This window comes from Argiope bruennichi, chromosome 5 (assembly GCF_947563725.1).
Source record: "Argiope bruennichi chromosome 5, qqArgBrue1.1, whole genome shotgun sequence".
Taxonomy (NCBI): domain Eukaryota; kingdom Metazoa; phylum Arthropoda; class Arachnida; order Araneae; family Araneidae; genus Argiope; species Argiope bruennichi.
Window position 1 is genome coordinate 117,294,078 of NC_079155.1, and position 20,024 is coordinate 117,314,101.

Sequence of the window (20,024 nt, forward strand, 5' to 3'; positions counted from 1 at the left end):
CATTTGTCTTCCACAAAACATTCATGATCGTCTCAGTTAATGAGACCGAATACCCCGGAATATTCGGGAATCCGGTTATTAAAGTAAAGAGGAAACCGTCATTGTTTCGATAACCCTTCATTTTAAATATATAAAGTAAAAGACAAGAAATGCTTACTTTAATGGAAATTAACAATTTTGCCTGAATCAAAAATCTATAATAAACACAAGAATTAAGTTCTTTAATCCAATGAAATCTCTTAGAACTCATATAATAGGTTTTTAATCTATCATTAAAGGTTCCAACCTGATTATTTGTCTTCCACAAAGTTTTCGCGATCATCTAAAATATTTTAACCGAATATCCCGGAATATCCGGGATAGTTTCAATTTTAGAAAAAAAAAATTCAAATTCATTGTTGGAAAAAAAAAGATGAAAATGATACCTTTTACTTGTAAATAAATAGTTCATATTGGAAAAAAAAAAGATCAAACATGCTTAAATTTTAAGAAGTTTCTTCTAAAGAATTCTTATTCTCCATTTATATTTTTAGAGTACAGATATTCTGTTTTAAAAAGAAATAGCAATTTAGAAATATTTATTCTTTGAATATACGTGATCCCTGTTCTATAAATGATTAGGTTGTCATCAGCATTAGCGAGCTTAGGCATTTTGCCGCCCTAGGCAGTGAACAATATAAAGCACTTCTATTTATAAACTGGTGAATTTAGTTTTATATTTCAATACATTTTTAATTTAATCAACGTGTAAAAGATTTATTTAAGATTGTTTTCTCGTTTTAATAATTTTATTAAGCTGTACATGTTTTTATTTATATAGTGTGACTCGTGACTGCCTGGCATTCACACTTTTATATTATATAATATAAGAAATATTCAGTACTTTTAAATATTGCAGTAAAATAATATATTTAAATATTGTAGTTTAAATATTGTAAAGCAATAGTGTTGATGAACCTATTGAAACAAAAAACAACTGAAGCTTGAATACTACCTTTATATCTTATAATGCATAATATTTACCTTTTTTACATATTTGTTTATTTAGCAAATATTCTAATAGAATCTGTTTCATCGATCTACTAGCATCATTCCAACCCCCTCTCAGCATTGCTGGACTAGTCAGTTTCTATTCTAAAATCCTCTACTGGCTATCAGTATGAATATTAATTCATTGTGAAAGCAGATTTTGTCTAAAAATTTCTATCGGTTGAAAGCTAAGGAGCATTTCCGGTGAAAAGTATTGTTTAACTGTAACTGAGATTATTGATTGCTGATGGAAGTGAAGTGATCAGAAGCTCCTTATGCTGCATTCCAGATATCGAGACTTTGTATCTTTCTCATTGTAATGTGAAAGGAGTTTTTATCCAAGAGCTGTATCCGGGTTAGTATTATGAAGAAAAGAAATATGGCACGAGGATATTGATGCAGGAAAGAAAAAATGGCAAGGCATTTTGGACAGTTCTAGCTTCTGACTGTCTTCTGATTTGAAACTAGCCAGAGTGGTCCCCAACTTTTCGCATACGTTCTAATAAAGATGTTACCCCAGAGAACGCCGTTTTAACATTGGCGTACAATAGCTATAAAATATTAACCTTTGGTTTGAATATAGCATTTTTACCGAATCTATCGTATGACCCTTGTTGAGTTTTATCGATTAATACCTGGCATAAGGTTAATTGTATCCGAAAATCGAATATGCGTTTTAGACGCATTTTTAGACTCACAGAACTACACTTGTAGTCACAAAATCATATACCAAATTTGATATATTTGTCATGGCATTTTTGAATTATCTCGTTTACATGCTTCTGAAATTACAGGCCGACAGAAGTTCAACCTCCAATTGGTTTTGGCACAAACTTGGATAGATGTCTACAATATAAATGTTAAATCTGCTTAATGAATTTTATCCATTAGTTCTCTTCGTTTTCTGTTTATGATGCTAACTTATATTCGGGAAGCCAGACAGACATCCTCTGAACAGATTATACTCAAAATTTAATAGAAAAATACAAATTTAGTTTAAAGACCATATGCCAAATTTCACCCGTCTTGCTCAAAGTGCCTTATCTTTGTCACAGTTAGACATAAATTTTATAAAAATGTGTTTTGCGAAGTTGGGCATGTCTTAAACGTCGAATACTTTGACGATCACAATACTTTCTCTATACTTCACATAAAGTAAAGTAAAAATCAGCTCTTGTACCTTTATACAGATTCTCTGTAAATTTATTAAAATTCACTTTCGGATGTTTTAAGGAATTTTTTGCCTGGATCATAAATTCTCTTGAAAATGGGCTATTCTGATTTTCTTCAGTTGTACACTCAGTGCACAAATTGGAATAAACAGTTCATTATGTCATTGCTCGTAAAACATTTTTTTTTCGGAAATAACAGTGCAGGAACAACAAAATTCTTCCATTTTTTATTTTCATGATGTGCCAACGTGTTGTTGTTTTGGATAAAAGGTCGTTCACATTTCGAAAATGTGTGGGAGCCAAACAAACAACACAAGCCTTAAAAAACAATTTTCAGTTGCATGGGATATTTTGAAAGTTTTTTTTCACTGATTTCAAACCGAAAATATTCTCAGTTCTAAATCCACCTCAATGATGGTGGATTTAGGTACCTTGTGCCCCTAGGCTCTGCTATTATTAGATTCTTCTTTTAATTACTGGTCAGTTTAGTTTCCCATTTCAATATATAGGGTGTTCATTAATTATTGTCGGGGTTTCCGTACCTCATAACTTTCGAATAAAAAATATTACGCAAAAACCGATTACGTATTCGTAAATTACAACTCAAAGAATTTTATTAATGATATTAAAGTGTAAAGCTTGCACAATTTGCACTTTGTAGGCATTCAGCGGAAGACGATTATGTATTCGTAAATTCGCTGAGCAAATTTTGACTTTTGATAATCGTGCGGGTTCTCCGAGCCCCATATTCTACAGTTATGTTTATTCACTTTTTCTGACACATGAAAAGGGGATTCGTCACTGAAGAACCATTTCCGAAGGTAATTTTCATCATCCTCAATTCGAGTCAAAATTTGTTCAGCGAATTTACGAATACATAATCGCCTTCCGCTGAATGCCTACAAAGTGCAAATTGTGCAAGCTTTACACTTTAATATCATTAATAAAATTCTTTGAGTTGTAATTTACGAATACGTAATCGGTTTTTGCGTAATATTTTTTATTCGAAAGTTATGAGGTACGGAAACCCCGACAATAATTAATGAACACCCTATATTATTAACATATCAATAATTTATTTTAGGTGAATCGTTTTGAACTGTATTTCTTTTATTATGATGTCAGATTGACAGTATCCATCTTTGTATTTAATACTATTTAAGTAGATGATTGGTGCTCATAATGAAGTTCCATTATGATCGATAATTATTTTGAAACTTAATAGGATTCAGAAAAATTACATTTCATGAAGCATTAACATGATCTTAATATTTTATAACTCAGAGAATTTGTATTTTTTACAGACATAATTTTTGACAAATAGGGAAATAAATTTTTCTAATAACCTGCTAGGGGTCGCCTTTCGGCCTTAGTGCCCCCAAGAAGATGCCTAGTCGGAGAACCACTCATCATCATCATAAGCAGTGCCCTAACACATTTTGATAAGATTTTTATCAACTAAAACACCAGTGAATAAAAAGGGAGAAATAGGATGCATCTCGACTTTTAAGATTTCAATGATTCTGAAAACATATTTTTAGAATAATTTCATCATCTATTTATATATCTGCCCATCTCAGAAAGTGAATACAAAAATTCAAGAACACAATCATATAGATAAAAATTGGATTTCTATAACTTAAAGGTTATGTATACCAAATTTTGTAATATGGGGGCAAATCATTAGTAGAAAAAAGAAGTTCATCCATAAATATGCCAAACTTCTCTTATACAAATAGGAAATCATTTTTTATTTCTCATATACGAAATAGATAAAGTGAAATTATTATAATCATCAAAATATTCGATTCTCCAAATTTAAGACCTACCCTCTTAAACGTAAAAAGAAAAACATGTTTTGGGAATTTTTTCTGTTGTGAAAAAGATTACTGAAAAACTGAACAAAAAAAAATCTAGCTTTAATCTAGACAGTTGAAATTTGGTATGTAGTCTTTGCACCAATTTTTTAAATTTTTGTCATGTTTTGGACAAAATTCGTGCACAGGAAGTTTACATGTCTTTGCATTCGTGTACACGACATAACGGAAAGAATTTAAATGGATTAAATTTAATTCACAATTTAAAATCTAAAATATGAATGAGTTTCAAAGTTGAGATATGATTGTCTGTTTGTCTGCATATTCTCATAGATGCAAACCCGATAACCCCAAAATAAAAGTAACTGAAGTTCGTTACATGATCTTGTTGATAAAATTGTTATTCTATATCAGATTAGGTTGGAAAAAAAATGCGTATTCACATTTGCTGTATTACGAAGCATAAAACTCTCATATGCGGGATTTTGAAAATAAAAATCTGAGTTCTTATTGTATTCATGGATTTACCCAAAGTCACCAATTTTTATGCAGGATAGCTGGCGAAAAATATTAACTTTAATGTGAAACTTCTATTTTAAGTTTTAAACTTTATAGATTTTATTCTTATAATTGTACAACCATTATAAGTTTTATTTTTATAATTATAGAATTATTAGTTTTATATATGTCGTATTATTGTAATGTTCATTATTATAAAGACCACGGGAACATTGTCTTTCAATCTTTTTTTTTATTTATTCTTTTACATTTGCAATTTATTTGAAAGTAAGTCAGCCATCTAACTCTCATTATAAGTCAGCCATCTAACTCTCCGACCCGCCACGAAGGACACGGATTTAAACCATAAAAACTGAATGACCGGACCGCCGCAACAGCAACATTGGCGGGAACTGTGGTTGAATCCTAAGAGCCGTCACCGGCCACGGTCCAACCCTCCCCCAAAGGAAGTACGTCCCGTCATCGATGGGAGGAGTCAGATCCCCCACCTATTAGTGTACCCTCCAGGGTGGCGAGATCCAACCACCATGCCGGACGCATCTCATACTCATTTCGAGGTGCCCCCCGGGGTTTTTTGGAAGACTATAAATAAGAATTTCTTTCTGTTTCTCCCCCATTATTTAATTATTTTCATTTTTCAAATAATATTTATTATTTTCTTTTCTTATAAATAACAGTAAATGGCATATTTTCTTAAAATCAAAATGTTAACCTTATATGACATATTAATTTCATAAAAACATTATTATTTTTCATTAGCAAACACAGCAAAAGGAGTTGCAATATATAAAAAAATGATAGCGAAGGCTGTGTTTTTACTTTAGAATTTCTTTGATTGGATATACTGTAACATTTTAATGAAGGTTGTTTTTGCATGAAGAGAGAGAGGTACTCAATCATATGGAAGACTTTGGGAATGAATTTGGAAAATTGGAACCTCCGTCCATGGCCTTGCTTGTTTATTCTGGCACCTCTTTTGTTTTCTTCCTTAAATAATTCTTTCTGTCCCCAGCAACCTTGACACCGATTGTTTGTTGCTCTAGAATCATTGCCAGTTCCTTTGAGACTCTTGACAATAAAGGGACGAACAAATTGACTCTCTTTTTTTTTACCTCTTTATTATTTGTTTTCACCATTAACAAAGCTTACAAACAGGACAAAAAGAACTATTCTGGTAATTCTTATTAACTGTTTTTGGAAGTTGCAGCTGACGATTATTGAACAAATTAAATTTCGCAGATAAATGCGTTGATTGTTATCCATGCATGTATTTTTTATCCACCTTTGGTCACAACATTAAAAAAATCTATAAAGAAATAATAAATATCTTCATAGTTATCTAATGCTTGTAAGGATGGAATTTTGGAATAGATTTTTTTTTATTCCCTAATGTATTTGATTTCTGAAATTTTATACAATTGTGTGTTCTCAATTACTTTAATATTTTCAGAATTTAATTATCAGTTAATGGGATAAATTTAATTTTAATTCTATACGAGATAATGCTATCTGATGGTAATCTTGAATTTATTCAGAAATTGTGGATAAAAAATTGAACATATGGGTTCTGAATATTTATAATTGAGAATTATAAATTAAAAACCAAAAATAGGAAAAACCAATATTAAAATATTTTTATTCCTATACTAAACAGTAAAATATAGCTTTTTTAATAAAAAATCTGGAATTCAAAGCAGAAATATAAATGAATTAAGAGCTGAAAATAATACGATTAGCAAATTAAATTCTAGCTAAAATTATTAGAAATTATGTTCTTAAAAATTCATTAAAAATAAAAATATTTTTTTTATTTTTACTGAAATGCGAATTTATTTATGTTAGAATGATTCGAAAAGGATTGCAGTTTTCAAAAATAGTAGAGAGTCAACTATCTTTTCAAATACTTTTTATCAGTGCAGGCGATTTGTTTCCATTAATTTTAGTTATCTGGTACTTTAACCTTGCTTGAAATGCAAATTGCGCATAATATGTTGATGATTACAGAAATTTTCGATTAATCTGAATATGTCTTGTAAACCGTTTTTCCTTATTGTTACCAACAGCGCGAACATTGGCGATATATCGAATATTTCTGATATGTGAAAATGTCTTGAGTGTTCGGCGCTGTTTTGTTTCCTCGGCGCGTTTCATTTCATCGTCTCTATAATCAATAAGCACCATATTTAGTATGGATTTTACTATGAAATGAGGAAAAACAATATCCATATATAAATATTTACTTCGACGAAAGTTATTAATGATTACAAAGAGAAATGAGAGCTTATGATGCGGATGATTAACCTATATCACTAGTCAGAACTGGTTAATCAAATTTCTTTCTGCCATCTTTTATTAAAAGTTGAATAATATTTAGATAGACTGATTGAAGTTGATTAATCGATTCGTACGAATGTAATCGAAGCTTAAGATTCTTTTTTTTTTTTTTTTTTTTGTTATCAACATGAATTTGTAACTTTTTTTAAGTTCGATATTTGAGTATTACATGAAGAATAAATTTCGGAATTACAAAGATAATGTGTATTTTTAATTCTTTAAATATGTAGAGAAAAAAAACTAATGAAATTACATGAAGCAATCAACGAAAAGTGTTTTGAATTGGCAAGTAGTTAGCATGTTTTTCCATTTTAATAAACGATCATGCGATTAGTAAAAAAAAATTATTGTAATAGTTGAGAAGTGATGTAATATTCATCATGATTATCATTTATTTATGTTTACATAAAACCTCAATGATAATGATACGGTAAAATCACGCTTGGTACATTTTTTTATAAGTATTAGAAGTTCTTTGAATGTAGGATACCGAATTTGCAGAAAGAAAAAAAATAGTAAACAGTTATCAGATAAAATGGAAAATATATCATTAAAAAAATTCTTTCATTGTTCAACATTGGTACTTTAATTAGAACAAAACATCAATTATTTTTATATCAATTTAATGGTATTTTTTTAAAGAGAAATAGTTCTGATCTTCTTGAAAATCTCGGAAATTGATAATAAATTCAATATTAAGTGTTCCCAAATAATAAAATTCATAACTTTCGGATCATTCATGTTCCATATTTTTTCATCATGATAGATGTATTTTGATATCATGAAATTAGTATTTCCAACTTTATTGAAACCATAATTTAAACTCAAAACAATAAACACCATTTTTTTTAGCTTCATCAAATACCTTTTGTTTCCTCATCTACTCTCCTTCTCGTTTAGGTTTCATCTATAGTAATTCAGCATGCTATAAAACATGCTTCGCAAAAATAAAAATAATAAAAAATAAAAAAGTGCTTTTTCATTATCGCTGCGAAGTTATGGAAATTTAACTTTTCAAATTGTTTGAAACTTGCCTTATTTTATTGTACTTAATTGCTTTTATCTATTGTTAATAATATTTAATTATAAGTGTTGCATTATTTGTTTTAAATTAAAAGAAGTGACAATTGTAAGGTGAACAATATTTTTATTTTCAAAAAACAGATGTTTTGCTAAATTACCATATGTATTTCTGATATCACTTCAGATCATCACACTTTTGTAAAATGAACAATATCTCATTTATTTGACACACAGTTTATAGTAATCTCACAAAAGCTAACATAATGAAAATGCAAATGGCAGAAGCAATAATTTACTAAAATAATACTAGAAAGGAATTTATTCTTCCAATAATTCAATTCGCAATTTTACAATTTTCGTGAATTTAATTTTTATGATTTCAACAACTTTGTTATTCTGAATCTTAGCTTTTTTATCGTAGATCTTTATGCCAAAATGTATATTCAAATAAAGCCAAAACGCAACAAATTCGTTTTAACCCACTTTTATCCAGCTTTCCATTTATAAGAAAAATAAATTTCACTTCCTTAGCTAAACCTAATCTGTTTAATTATATAGATATATTTAAAGTGAATTCTTAAAACATTTTTAAAAATATGTTTTAATGACGCATTTAGATTAAATCTAGCCATTGCATTTAAATATTCTTGTAAAAAATAAAAGTATTTTTGCTCAAACCTTCTGTATTTAAATCATGTTAGCTTTTTTTACATATAAATGATTATGAAATTCTTTGATATGAACAAGAGATCGTGATTAAATATTTCTGAACAAATCTGAATAAATATTTCTGAAAATTTTATAAAAATAAGTAAAGATATTACAATATAGAATAAATACGAAATCACTTGGAAAAAATATATTTATTAGTTTTCAAAGTTGAATGATTTAAAAATAAAACATGTAAAAAAGAAATTCTGATAGAACTATTCATTGCACCTCTTAAGAAATCTAGCACCTGACAAACAACTAAAGAATTGACTATATCTATGCGAATAGAACAAGAAAATTTTTCCATTAAAGTCAATTTAAGAAAAATTAAATCGTTTGAAAGCATTAGGCAAAAAACAAAAAAAGAACCAAGAAACTAATTTAAAAATAAAATATTTACAACTGAAATATTTGAGTTCCAAAATAAGCAATTATTTAATGCAACAGCCCAAACATAATTATTTGTTTTTAAATAGTACCTACTAAAATATTCTAATTTCAATGCTTTATTCGTGATTGGAATAAATTTTAAAAGATAGTTTAGAAGAAAAAAGTTTGCATAATTGGAATATATTTAAATAATTCTAAATTCTGAAAAACTAATGGTAATTAAAATAATTACTTAAATCATTGAAAATTGCTTAATTTCTAACTTAACAACGCTATATAAAAATTTAATTAGTATTGAATATTTTCTAAATATTCTTATCAGAACAATTATGCTTTAACTATCCACATGTCATGTAACAAGACTTTTATCCTTAAAAAGTTATTATTTACATAATTTTTATTTCTTCACATTAAATATATTTATTTTATTTAATTATTAAGACTATAGATAAGAAAAAATTCGTCATTGGTATGAAAATATTGAAAACAATAACTTTTTTTTTATAAATAAAGTGCAATTCATCATTTGGTGAATTGCACATATTATACGACTCTTTCGGTTATTGTAAGCATTTGTACTTTTTCCAAGAGCAAATACATAGTTATGAACACATATATAAAAGAATATTAAACACAACACAAATAGAAACATTCAACAAAAATAATATAAATAGTAATTATAAACAGGCATCAAAGGAACATATTGAAAAAGGTAATTCAGTCATGTTATTCCATTCCTTTTCGAAAAAAAATAAGACTGATATTAATTCTTAGTTATAATAATGATGAATCATTACATATAATCAAAAATATTACGAAAAAATTAAGAAGAATTTCAGAGATCTATTTAACTATTAGTACAAGAATATGAAAGGTATTGGACATAAAAATAGGTCCAAAATTACTATAACGCGCAAAGCGTTTGTGCATTCATCTCTAAGGTGATATACATGATTCATCTAAACATTAATGATAAAACAGTTTGCTGCAAGATGAATGCATGCAAAGAACAGGAATGCACTGTGGACACAAAAAAGTAAATGTGGCTTGATGAAACCGATGCTTTGGAGCTTCTAACACAAAAATCAGAGCTTATTTTTAATTTTTTGCTGACAAAACCTGGAGAAAAATTCAGCAGTTATTTTTTATTTTTTGTGGATTATTAAAACTATAACAGCAAAAAAATAATTCACATTTACAGAACAAAACAAAAAACAAAAAAGTAAGTTTAAAAATCAAATAAAAAAGGAAAAATATCTTTTAAGGAACTGAAACTGCAAACAAATATTTTTTTATAAAGATCAATAGTCTGCTAATTTTTTCCCACTGCGAACTTTCGTTCGAAAAATTTATTTGTAAAAAAAGGAAATTAATTAATAATGAAATTCGTAATGAAAGAGCGAAAGAAGGATTTTAAAGCGCTATATTCAAGCAAAGATATTGGAGCTGACAGGCAAAAAATAAAATTACATAACCTTTAGAGGTAAGGAGTTGGGGGGAGAAGGAATGACAAAGTGTGTGCAATATATACGATAAAATTCCTCTTCAGAATTAGAAACTATGCTGACAGAAAGCATTTTCTACATGCTTCTAAAAGAACAGTCATTAATAAGAACACTTTTGACATTTTAAATAGAGGGTCTTCAATTATGCATAGTTTGAGCAATGCAAAAATATTTTTTTTTACTTTAGAATATTTCTTTTTATATTTCTCCCCCGAGTTTAAACTGCAGTTTCAATTTTACATACCGAGAATTTTGAAAGCATCAATTGTTTGATATCTATTTCAGTTCATCAAAAAAAAAAACTATTCCTATTTTGATAATTTTGTTTCTAACAAGAAGCATATAATGTCAACTATCTGGATTCGCTGAATTTTTAATCATATTGATTTATTTCAATGCTGCATGCAATTTTTTTAATATGAAAAGGATAACGCAATTATATTAAAAAGAGAATAAAAACTTTCGTCCTTTATTTTCAGTATCCTTTTTTCGGTATGTTTATCGCTTCTATAAATTTGGAATAAACGTATATTAACACAAATTTTTCTAAATCAGATTTAAGGATCAAAGTGGAAAAACATTTCATTGAATTGGCGTCAAAGAAGAGAGATTTGAAAAGCTTTGCATTTCAAGAACATAATTTATTTTTCAATCTAAATTATATTTTATTCATGTTTTGTTTTTAAATTTGTAAATTAAGTTTGCTGAATTAATCGTTTGACGAATACGACTTTATAAAATCGTCTGCAACACATATCGCCCATAAAAGATTTAAATATGTGTTTACTATAGATTGGCAACATTTTCGAGCATTGTTTATATACTTTTTTGTCAATCATTTTGTTGTATTCTTTTTTTTCTTATGTTCCAGTTGAAATTAATTTAAAATGTGGTTTGTTATAACGACGTGTTTTTTGTTAATGCAGTAAATTAGATATAAAAAGATTAACGAAATTTCTACAGTGTTTTAATGAAGCAATTCATTATTATTTACTTGATGTCTAGAATTTCCTTTTATCTGACATATAAATGCGTGTCGTGAAATGTTCTTCGGTGAGTATTTGTATTTCTTTTATAATGCAATTATTTGATAAAAATTAACATTTTAACATAAACTTGAATTAATACTGTTACTATATTTTCTAATGTAACTTATATATTTTGTCCAAATTACTATTTTTCTGTATTTTATTATATTTAGGGAATTAAACATTATTTTCTATAATACAGACATTAATAATTTTGCAATTAAAATATTATTGTTGTCATGATTATAATCAATCTTTGATATAATTAGTGCTTTCTGCAGCAATGTTCTTGCTTAAAATACTATATTACAGAACTGCGTGAATCATGGGAACTGTGTGCGAACATTCATAGTGTTAAATCATAAAAACTAATTTTTTACACTTCTACAAGTCATTAAAAGCAAATCAAATGCTCTAAAATAGCTGGGAATTTGTCATCAGTTTCACCTTGAAGAGAGAAAAAATAAAAACATTGCTAGTCTAGAAAACTTGGTGACATTCAATTTATTCCTCATTCTAAGATACTTAGTATTCATTCAAATGATTGCAATAAGTTTACACTTAGTTCGATTATCTCCCTTTTGAAAAGTTCGTTTTGCTTTGTCTATGTGCCAAACGCGTCAGCTCCAAGTGAAACGTCTTTGTATTATTTCATGAAACTGTAACAATGAAATCATTAATAGCAAAGATAGAGGCTGGCAGCGACGATACGTCATCTGCTCCAGTTACCAAGAAATAAATCAAACGCTGATGAACCAACACAAGCCAGTCGATGTTATTTCCCCCCAGAGCTCGTTTTGATGCAGTTACAGTTATTAAAGAGTTACAGTTGCAGTTAAAGAATGTCACTCTTAAAGACATGATGAAATAGATCGATTGATTTTATGCCGGATTTCGAAGCTAATTTTATAAAATACAAGTTAAGTATAAATTTATTTGTGTGTTAAATAATATAAATTAGATGAAAAAATTAACATTTTAAACAATAATTTCCTTTGCTTCCGTACTATAATAGCTTTTTAGTTTCATAAGAAGTAATTAGAGCTACTGAAATTGAGGAAAATGACACGTATGGATTTCGTAGCTTTTGTACACGGGTATCAAAATGTACACAACAGCGTCATATATAATCAATTCGTATAGGTTGGGACGACAATGATTTAAATTTTCTAATCGTCCATATTGGTTTATCTATGATACCGATCACAATGAAAAACAAAATTAAACCATAAAATACCATGCCACATGTCAGATTTTAATCCAAGTTGTTTATTTATTTTTATTTAGTCATAATTTTAAATGAAAGCTTATTGTTTTACTGTACCTTTTCTAGAATAATAGCTATTTAAAATTCATAACTGATAATTTAAATTCATGTTTAAAAATTTCAACAAAATTCTAAATTGAATGAAAAATTGTGCAATAGATCTAAGATGTATTCTAACAGAAGGCAAAAAAATAATAAATTCAATTAGAAAAATTTTTTCACAAAAACATTGTCAAAAAAAGAGTTATATAATGCACGAAAATTAAAAAGTTGATTTAAAATACAGTTACTAAAAGATTAATTCTTCGTCTTTGTTTTTGTGTCAAGCCAGATGGCACTTCTGTTTTAAAATATTCTGTAAATAGTAATTTGATTTAATAAAATTAAGTAATATAGTCCACTTGCTTGTGTGTGGTTTTTTCTACTGTGCCTTGATGCAGTAATAGTCTTTAAATGAAGGAAAATTAACTGATGTGAGGAGTGGACTAGATTATACATTGTTCTGTAACTATATCTATAACTTACTCGTACATAGAAAGTCATCAGTGAGATTAAGATGACTTTTATGAATGTTAAAGGCTTATCAAATAATTTTCGAAATAATTTTTTAAAATATTAAATAGATATATTAATGTTTCAACAACGAATCAATTATTATTGCATTTTTCACTATATTCACCTTTTTCGCACTTTAAGGCACTGCACATAAAGAAAATCTAAAATCCCATTTCTGGATACAAAGACGTTTCATTTGTATAATCCAAACGAGGTAGAATTCAATGGTGTGCAAGCTAGTCTATTCTCTCGAAACACTGAGTCAACGAGGTTTAAAGGACATACTGCTGTCACCAACATCTTGAAAGGGTATTTCAAAAAGAAAAATTGGGCTCCAAGTTGCATAAGATCGTTGTGCGATATATTTCACTCGAGACATTGAAAAAACTGTGTTGTTTTGTTACTGAAGGCTACTTGTGCAGATTACACAAATATTACACAACCTACATAACAAAATATAGATAGAAACTCTTTAAGTACAATAACTTTTTATACCCCTAAATTGTTCAACTACACAACCATCGAAATCTACAGAATACAAACTATACTTCACTAGCACATTTGTTCATTGTGAGTTACCTTAAACAGCTGCAATGAAATTTGCACTGTTTTTGGATACTTCAGATCAACACATCTCGGTAGTTAATTCTAGTAACTTCGTTTTCATTCTAAAAATATTTTTGAAAATGAATTGAAGAATACTATAACAAAATCTATGAACAGTATAGCAGTGTTGTTAACAAGTATAGTTTTCGTTTCCAACAGAAAATAAATTGAAGCGAAATTTGCAGGCGAGCATTTACAACTTAGTTGCACTCAAATTTGTAAATTTCATGGGATAGCTGCGAAAATGATGGAAATTTTTCTCTTAGAAGGAAATGCATTTTTTGCATGCAATTTCAGTTAATAATAATAATAAATATAACAATATTTAATGACTCATTTTGAAGATAATTTTATAAGAAAATATAATTTTCTTCTTCCATTTGCGATGGCTTTTGAGCCTGCTGCTGTTGTTAAGAATGGAATTTGTCTTCGGTTTCATATTTTATTCGTACTGAAAGAAAATTTTTAGAAGTTATTTTGCAACTTACCTTGTGGATGCTGTAACACCAGTTCCACTTATCGTAAAGGATTTAGACCTAAACAATGAATGAATTCGATTGTTGTAAAAACTGTTTAAAAATTCGAATTTTTATTTGTTTTGTTAGTGCCTGCTAAATTTACAAATAACATTAGGATTGGATAGTTTTCTTCCAAATGTTTCAACTCTTTGAAGCAGAGTTTCTGGAGTAACAAGGTGAAAACCAATTAAACTCATTTTATATCAAAACAATATAAAGAAGTAATAGAATTTTTTTTGAACAACAAGTGAAAATGTTTTTCTTTCTTCTTTTCCTTGGTCTTTCATGAATTTTTATCTTCTCTAATTTTTTAATGTACTCAAATTATGGTTTGAGGAATTTTTGCTTGAATCTTCAAAAATAGCTGCATTTCAAAAAAGGTCCACATTATGTGAAGTCAATAGAAGAATATTTCTTTTCTGTTAAAGTTTATTCGCACAAAGCAGTTATTCAGTTGGAAAATGTCATCACACAATATCTTTCTATTATTAGGTTAACAATTGATCTTCCTTTCGTATATTTCAACTCCTGTAGCTGCATAAAATTGTTTGAGATATCGATCTAACTGTTATCATAAACAATCCTTGACAATAAAAAGACAGATGAGAAAGTTTATAACAAGAATTTCTTTGTTAAATAATGATTATTGCATTTTCCAGCAGCAATGGCTGCCATTTATTGGGAACATTTCGTTTTCAGGATATAGAGGGATTGTTTCAGTAAAGTAGTTCCTTTTCTCCACCTAAGTCGCAGCCATATTTAATCTTTACGGAATGAACACAGGTATGTTCAAAACTGATGCATTTTATTTTATCAAAGTTATATATTTTTAATATATGCATAAGCACATTTTTATAAGAAAAAATTTTCTTCATAAGACAAAAAAAAAAAAAAAAAAAAAAAATGAAATGCCATTTTAGAATGACTAACTGAAAATATGCTGCAACCGTCGACCTCCTCCCTCTACAAAAATGTGATATTTAAACAAAGCAAACACTGAAATAAGTTCAGTCAATCTTGATGGTATTCGTGTTAGAATCGAAAGGGGTAAATTTAAACTTTGAACCCAATCACAAAAATAAAATAATCATAAACAATTTCCAAGCCAAATAATCAGTGATTTATGTGGGTGAAAGGCATTCATGAAGAATTAAGTTTCATTTTAAGGCATGTGAAGAAATGTGCTCATTTCACAATTTAGCTATTTACATTCAACTTAATCAATATAATTCTCCTTCATGTTATTGCTTCGAAAAGTACTTACTCGATTCATATAATGAATGAAAAGAACGTTTTTTTAATGTTGTTCTGTCATTCATTTACATACAGTTAATCGAAACAGAGCACTTTATACTGTAATACAGATCGTCATACAATGAAGAACGTTAAAATGTTTGTGTTCGTATTCCGATATCATTTTCGGATTCGTTTCATAAATAAACAATATAAAAGCTCCGCTCGAATTGCAGAAAAAAAGAAAAGAAATTAATCGTTTGCAGTAATTATTTGATATTCAAACTGCGCAAACCAAGCATTGTTTCACATTAAAAATGAAACCACTCGATAAAATTTTCATATTGCATCGATAATGAGGTTAATGTAATCTGTGCGCGTCAACGAATAATCTATTTTTTGTGTATTAAAATGCCAAGACAATTTAAACTTTTACCATTTCAAAGCAATTCACATTTCTAGGTAAGTATATGTTCTTCAATATGATAAATGGGCGTAGAGAAAATGTTAGCATCTTGAATAACACCGTTGATCAAATTGATATCATAGTAAGGAAACAAATACCACTTAGAATTCCTTTCAGTCCCGAAACAATGGAGGAATTCAACAAGCAGGCCTCGTTTGGATTTGTTTCAACGTGGATTTGAGGATCCCAAAGAACAGGCTGATCAGGTGCAACATAAAAAAAAAGAACAATTCAGAGCCTCTCTATCTTTTCAGAAACATTTCATATTCCAGTTAATCTTATAGATATGTCCTTCAATGTAATAAAAGTGCTAACAAAAAGTTGAAACCCTTTTTTTATTTTCCATTGCAATGCTTTCTCATAATATGATTGATCTTTCGACTTATATGAGATTCAGGTCGCACCAGTGGAAGGTCTTTAGAACGAATCACATTCTGCCTAAAATGTGGGGTTCGTCATCCACTCCTTGCACCCCTCCAGATCTGTCTCCTTTCTTCTTTCTAGAACAAATCATGAAGGTTATTCCGCTGATGAGCAGAACGATAAAAGTGAGACAGGCAAATGCGAAAGAGTAGCCGTAGGTCCAGACAGCCCCCCTGGGATGTCGATCAGTTAAGTATTGCTCCTCATACTCCACGGAGTTGATCACTACTTCAATCACCACTAAGGAGGCTCCAGCTGCAATTGAAATAAAGAACAGAATTAAAAAGGACAGCACATAGAATGTCAATGTTCAGTTGATTGTACCTCTTCCACCAAGCACTTCTAAAAATTATTTAAAATTCCATTAATAAACCAATGCTAAAAATTCCATTTAATTAAAATGCAATGAAATTAAGAATTTGCATTCTGGGAAAAAAGTCAACAAAATGTTATTTTATAGATTTTCTTAGAATTATATGTTTAAAATTTCACTAAAAATATAACTAAACATCTTTATCCCTTGTATCCTTTAAGTATTTTGATTCGTTTAAATGCAACTCGTTTGAGAATTTTTGTAAGACTCGAAACAATCGAGTTTCATTTGAGAGATGTCTATATGTTTTTTGAATTTTCTCTCTCATACTTTTCAAATTATGATCAGTGAAGCCATTTTCTGCATACTGAATCTTCTGCTTTTCTTTATTTAGCAAGCCTAATTTTGACTTCAGAATTGCGTAATATAATGTAAATGATTCATACAATTAAATTCTGAAATCCATAAACCCTCTTACAAAAAGAAGTATGATATGATGCACTTCTTTGATTGTATTACAGTGTAACGTTACATACAGGTCCACATAGTTACATTGACCTCGTCTCTGGGATATTACTCCATTCCAGTTCCATGATTTTCAAATTTTTTTTATAGAATATAAGATCTATAAAAACCCCAATAAAATCTGAAAGCATGGACAAAATGGGTTGAAAAAATTCACTCGCATAATTAAAAAAAAAATCAGATGCCCATATTACAAATCACAGTTTCAGCAGTCAATTCTAAATTCGTTTTTCAAATCGATATCTACGAGGCTCCTTTTTTTAAATATTAAAAGTCAAATTAATAATCCACATCGTAGATACATGTAAATCACCATAAAATATTCGAAGAAGATTAATTCAAAGACCTCTCATATGAAAGAAAGTGTTGTTCTGTTATATCATTTTCTGCTAGCATCAAATTTCAGCTTCGTGTAGATTGAACATTAAACTAAAAGAATTCTATCTAAGAATGTTACCTGACAAAAAGATAAACTATACCGCTTCAAAGGTCAACCCCCGATAAAAATTTCGTGACTGGAATGTAGCTTCAGAGCTTTCAAATTCTCTTCCTTTCTTCTTTTTTTTTATATGCAAACCTTTTTGTGCCTCAAGCCATTCGGAAAACTTTGTTCTTCTCTCTTTTTTCATTTTCGGAACACACAAGGAAATTAAAAACTGGTTTTTTTTTTGCGTGTGTTTTTTCTCACCAAATGTTGCTAACATTCTAACATTCCAATTTTTTAAAAAAAAGGTGGTTGAAACTTCATGTTATAATCTTGACATAAAATACAGACATTTTTTTAATTCATATAAAATTTATATTAAACAAGACAAAAAAGTGTTCCAACATTATGTGTTCGAAATATTGCACTGGGTATTTTTTGAAGAAAATAAATAATTTGGAAATTTCACGACGATATATTAATGCTCTTATTTTTTTTTTTTTACTCTTTTTCAAAATATAAATTGAAACAATTCGGAATTTTTGTCAATATATATTGGCATTTCTTACTGTATTCTTTAAAATTCGTCATGTAAGCAAATTTGATGTTGTAGGTTAAATATCCGCCAACTGATGTGATGTGGTTGCTTAGAGAGGATGATACCAGCTCTTGTACAGCCCCCGCTACTTGAGCGGGACTTAAAATGACGAGTTCTGTCCCAAAATTGTTCTAGTATTGTTTCCAAATAGAACATTAACATAATAAGCTAAAATTAGATACTTAATTCTAGTTTTAAAATTTCGTCTATATATTAAGGATAAAATAAACACGGTTGGAAAAAATTATATCTACATAAAAACTGAAACTTATTGAAAGATAAATGCATCTTTAAAAATTATTTAAATTGCTTAAACTGAAATCAGAACCTTAAAAATAAAAGTAGAGGCAGTTAGTCAAAGAGGGGGGAACATCTTGAAACTTACTGAGTCATCAATTTCATTTGCGATAGCTCTGAAATTTTTCAAAATATCTCCTGGTCTAAAGGAAGTGTGTTTTATTTTTCAAAACATAAACCCCCAATTATTTTTGTCATTTAATAAAGATTTGAAAGATCAAAATTTGAGGTATGAAATCAAATGTATAATGCTTAATATCGCCTTGTTTATAACATACACAAAACATATTTTAAAGCGAATAAGATAAAATAATGAGCTTTGAACAAAAACAAAACAAAATAAAATGACGACAAACTTGAGTTAATATTTTAAGATCAGGTGTCAAAATTTATTCTTTAATTCTTTAATCCTTGATTATATATATATATATATATATATATATATATATATATATATATATATATATATATATATATATATATATATATATATATATATATATATATAATCAAGGATTAAAGAATTAAAGAATAAATTTTGACACCTGATCTTAAAATATATATATATATATATCCAGTTTTATAGGCAAATATGAAAAGTGTTCCGCCGTTTCTTTTATTGGATGGTTGCAGACAGGTCTTTTCATCCAGAACAATTCGGCATAACCATTTACCAATAGAACATTTTCCGTTATAATTCAAACAAAATTAGAATTATAGTTGTTTTAAACTTGAATAGAATTCATATTGCTTGAATAAAAAAATTTATCTGCCCTTCGCAATTACACTGTGATATTATACTTGCATTAAATAACTATGATATTAAATAGCTTCTTTTATGAGAAGCAATAATGCAATTTGGCTCAGCACAAACTTTTCTATAAGAACAGAAATTAGTGAATTAATATTATCGAAACGGTTCATAAATTCAAATACAAAAGTTTGCAATCGTTTATTGCTGAAACGAAAACCACTGACCTCCTATGAAGTGCACTCCACCGGCGAGCCTCTTGAACATGTACCTCGGTTCCTTGAAAGTGTAGACCGCAAAGCCGAAACCCATCGCAATAAGGCAGAAGGTGATGATGGCAAAGGCAGTCTCGGTCCTGGTGTAATCTGCAGAGAATCAATGTAATGTTATTAATGATATTTCAGTCAACAATTAAGAAATATACGGAGCAATGCAGGTTTGTAAACTGAATTTTAAACTTTATGTGCCAAAATTGCCTTCATTTCGTTTTTAAAATTTTTCTGATAGATAATGTTTAAAT

The 20,024-nt window shown here is 28.7% G+C and overlaps 1 protein-coding gene across 2 annotated transcripts in view; it reads right to left on the reverse strand.

Moving 5' to 3' along the window:
- Positions 1-14,798: 14,798 nt before the first annotated feature.
- The window catches only part of LOC129968652 (voltage-dependent calcium channel gamma-1 subunit-like), an 86,280-nt gene continuing 81,054 nt past the window's right edge, over positions 14,799-20,024 (reverse strand). For both annotated transcript variants that reach the window (XM_056082761.1, XM_056082760.1), the window contains exons 4-5: positions 19,732-19,869; positions 14,799-16,851 (exon numbers count right to left, since the gene is read on the reverse strand). In XM_056082761.1, the coding sequence (XP_055938736.1) occupies positions 16,601-16,851; positions 19,732-19,869 (389 nt within the window). In that variant the 3' untranslated portion in view covers positions 14,799-16,600. The remainder of the gene's footprint in view (positions 16,852-19,731; positions 19,870-20,024) is intronic.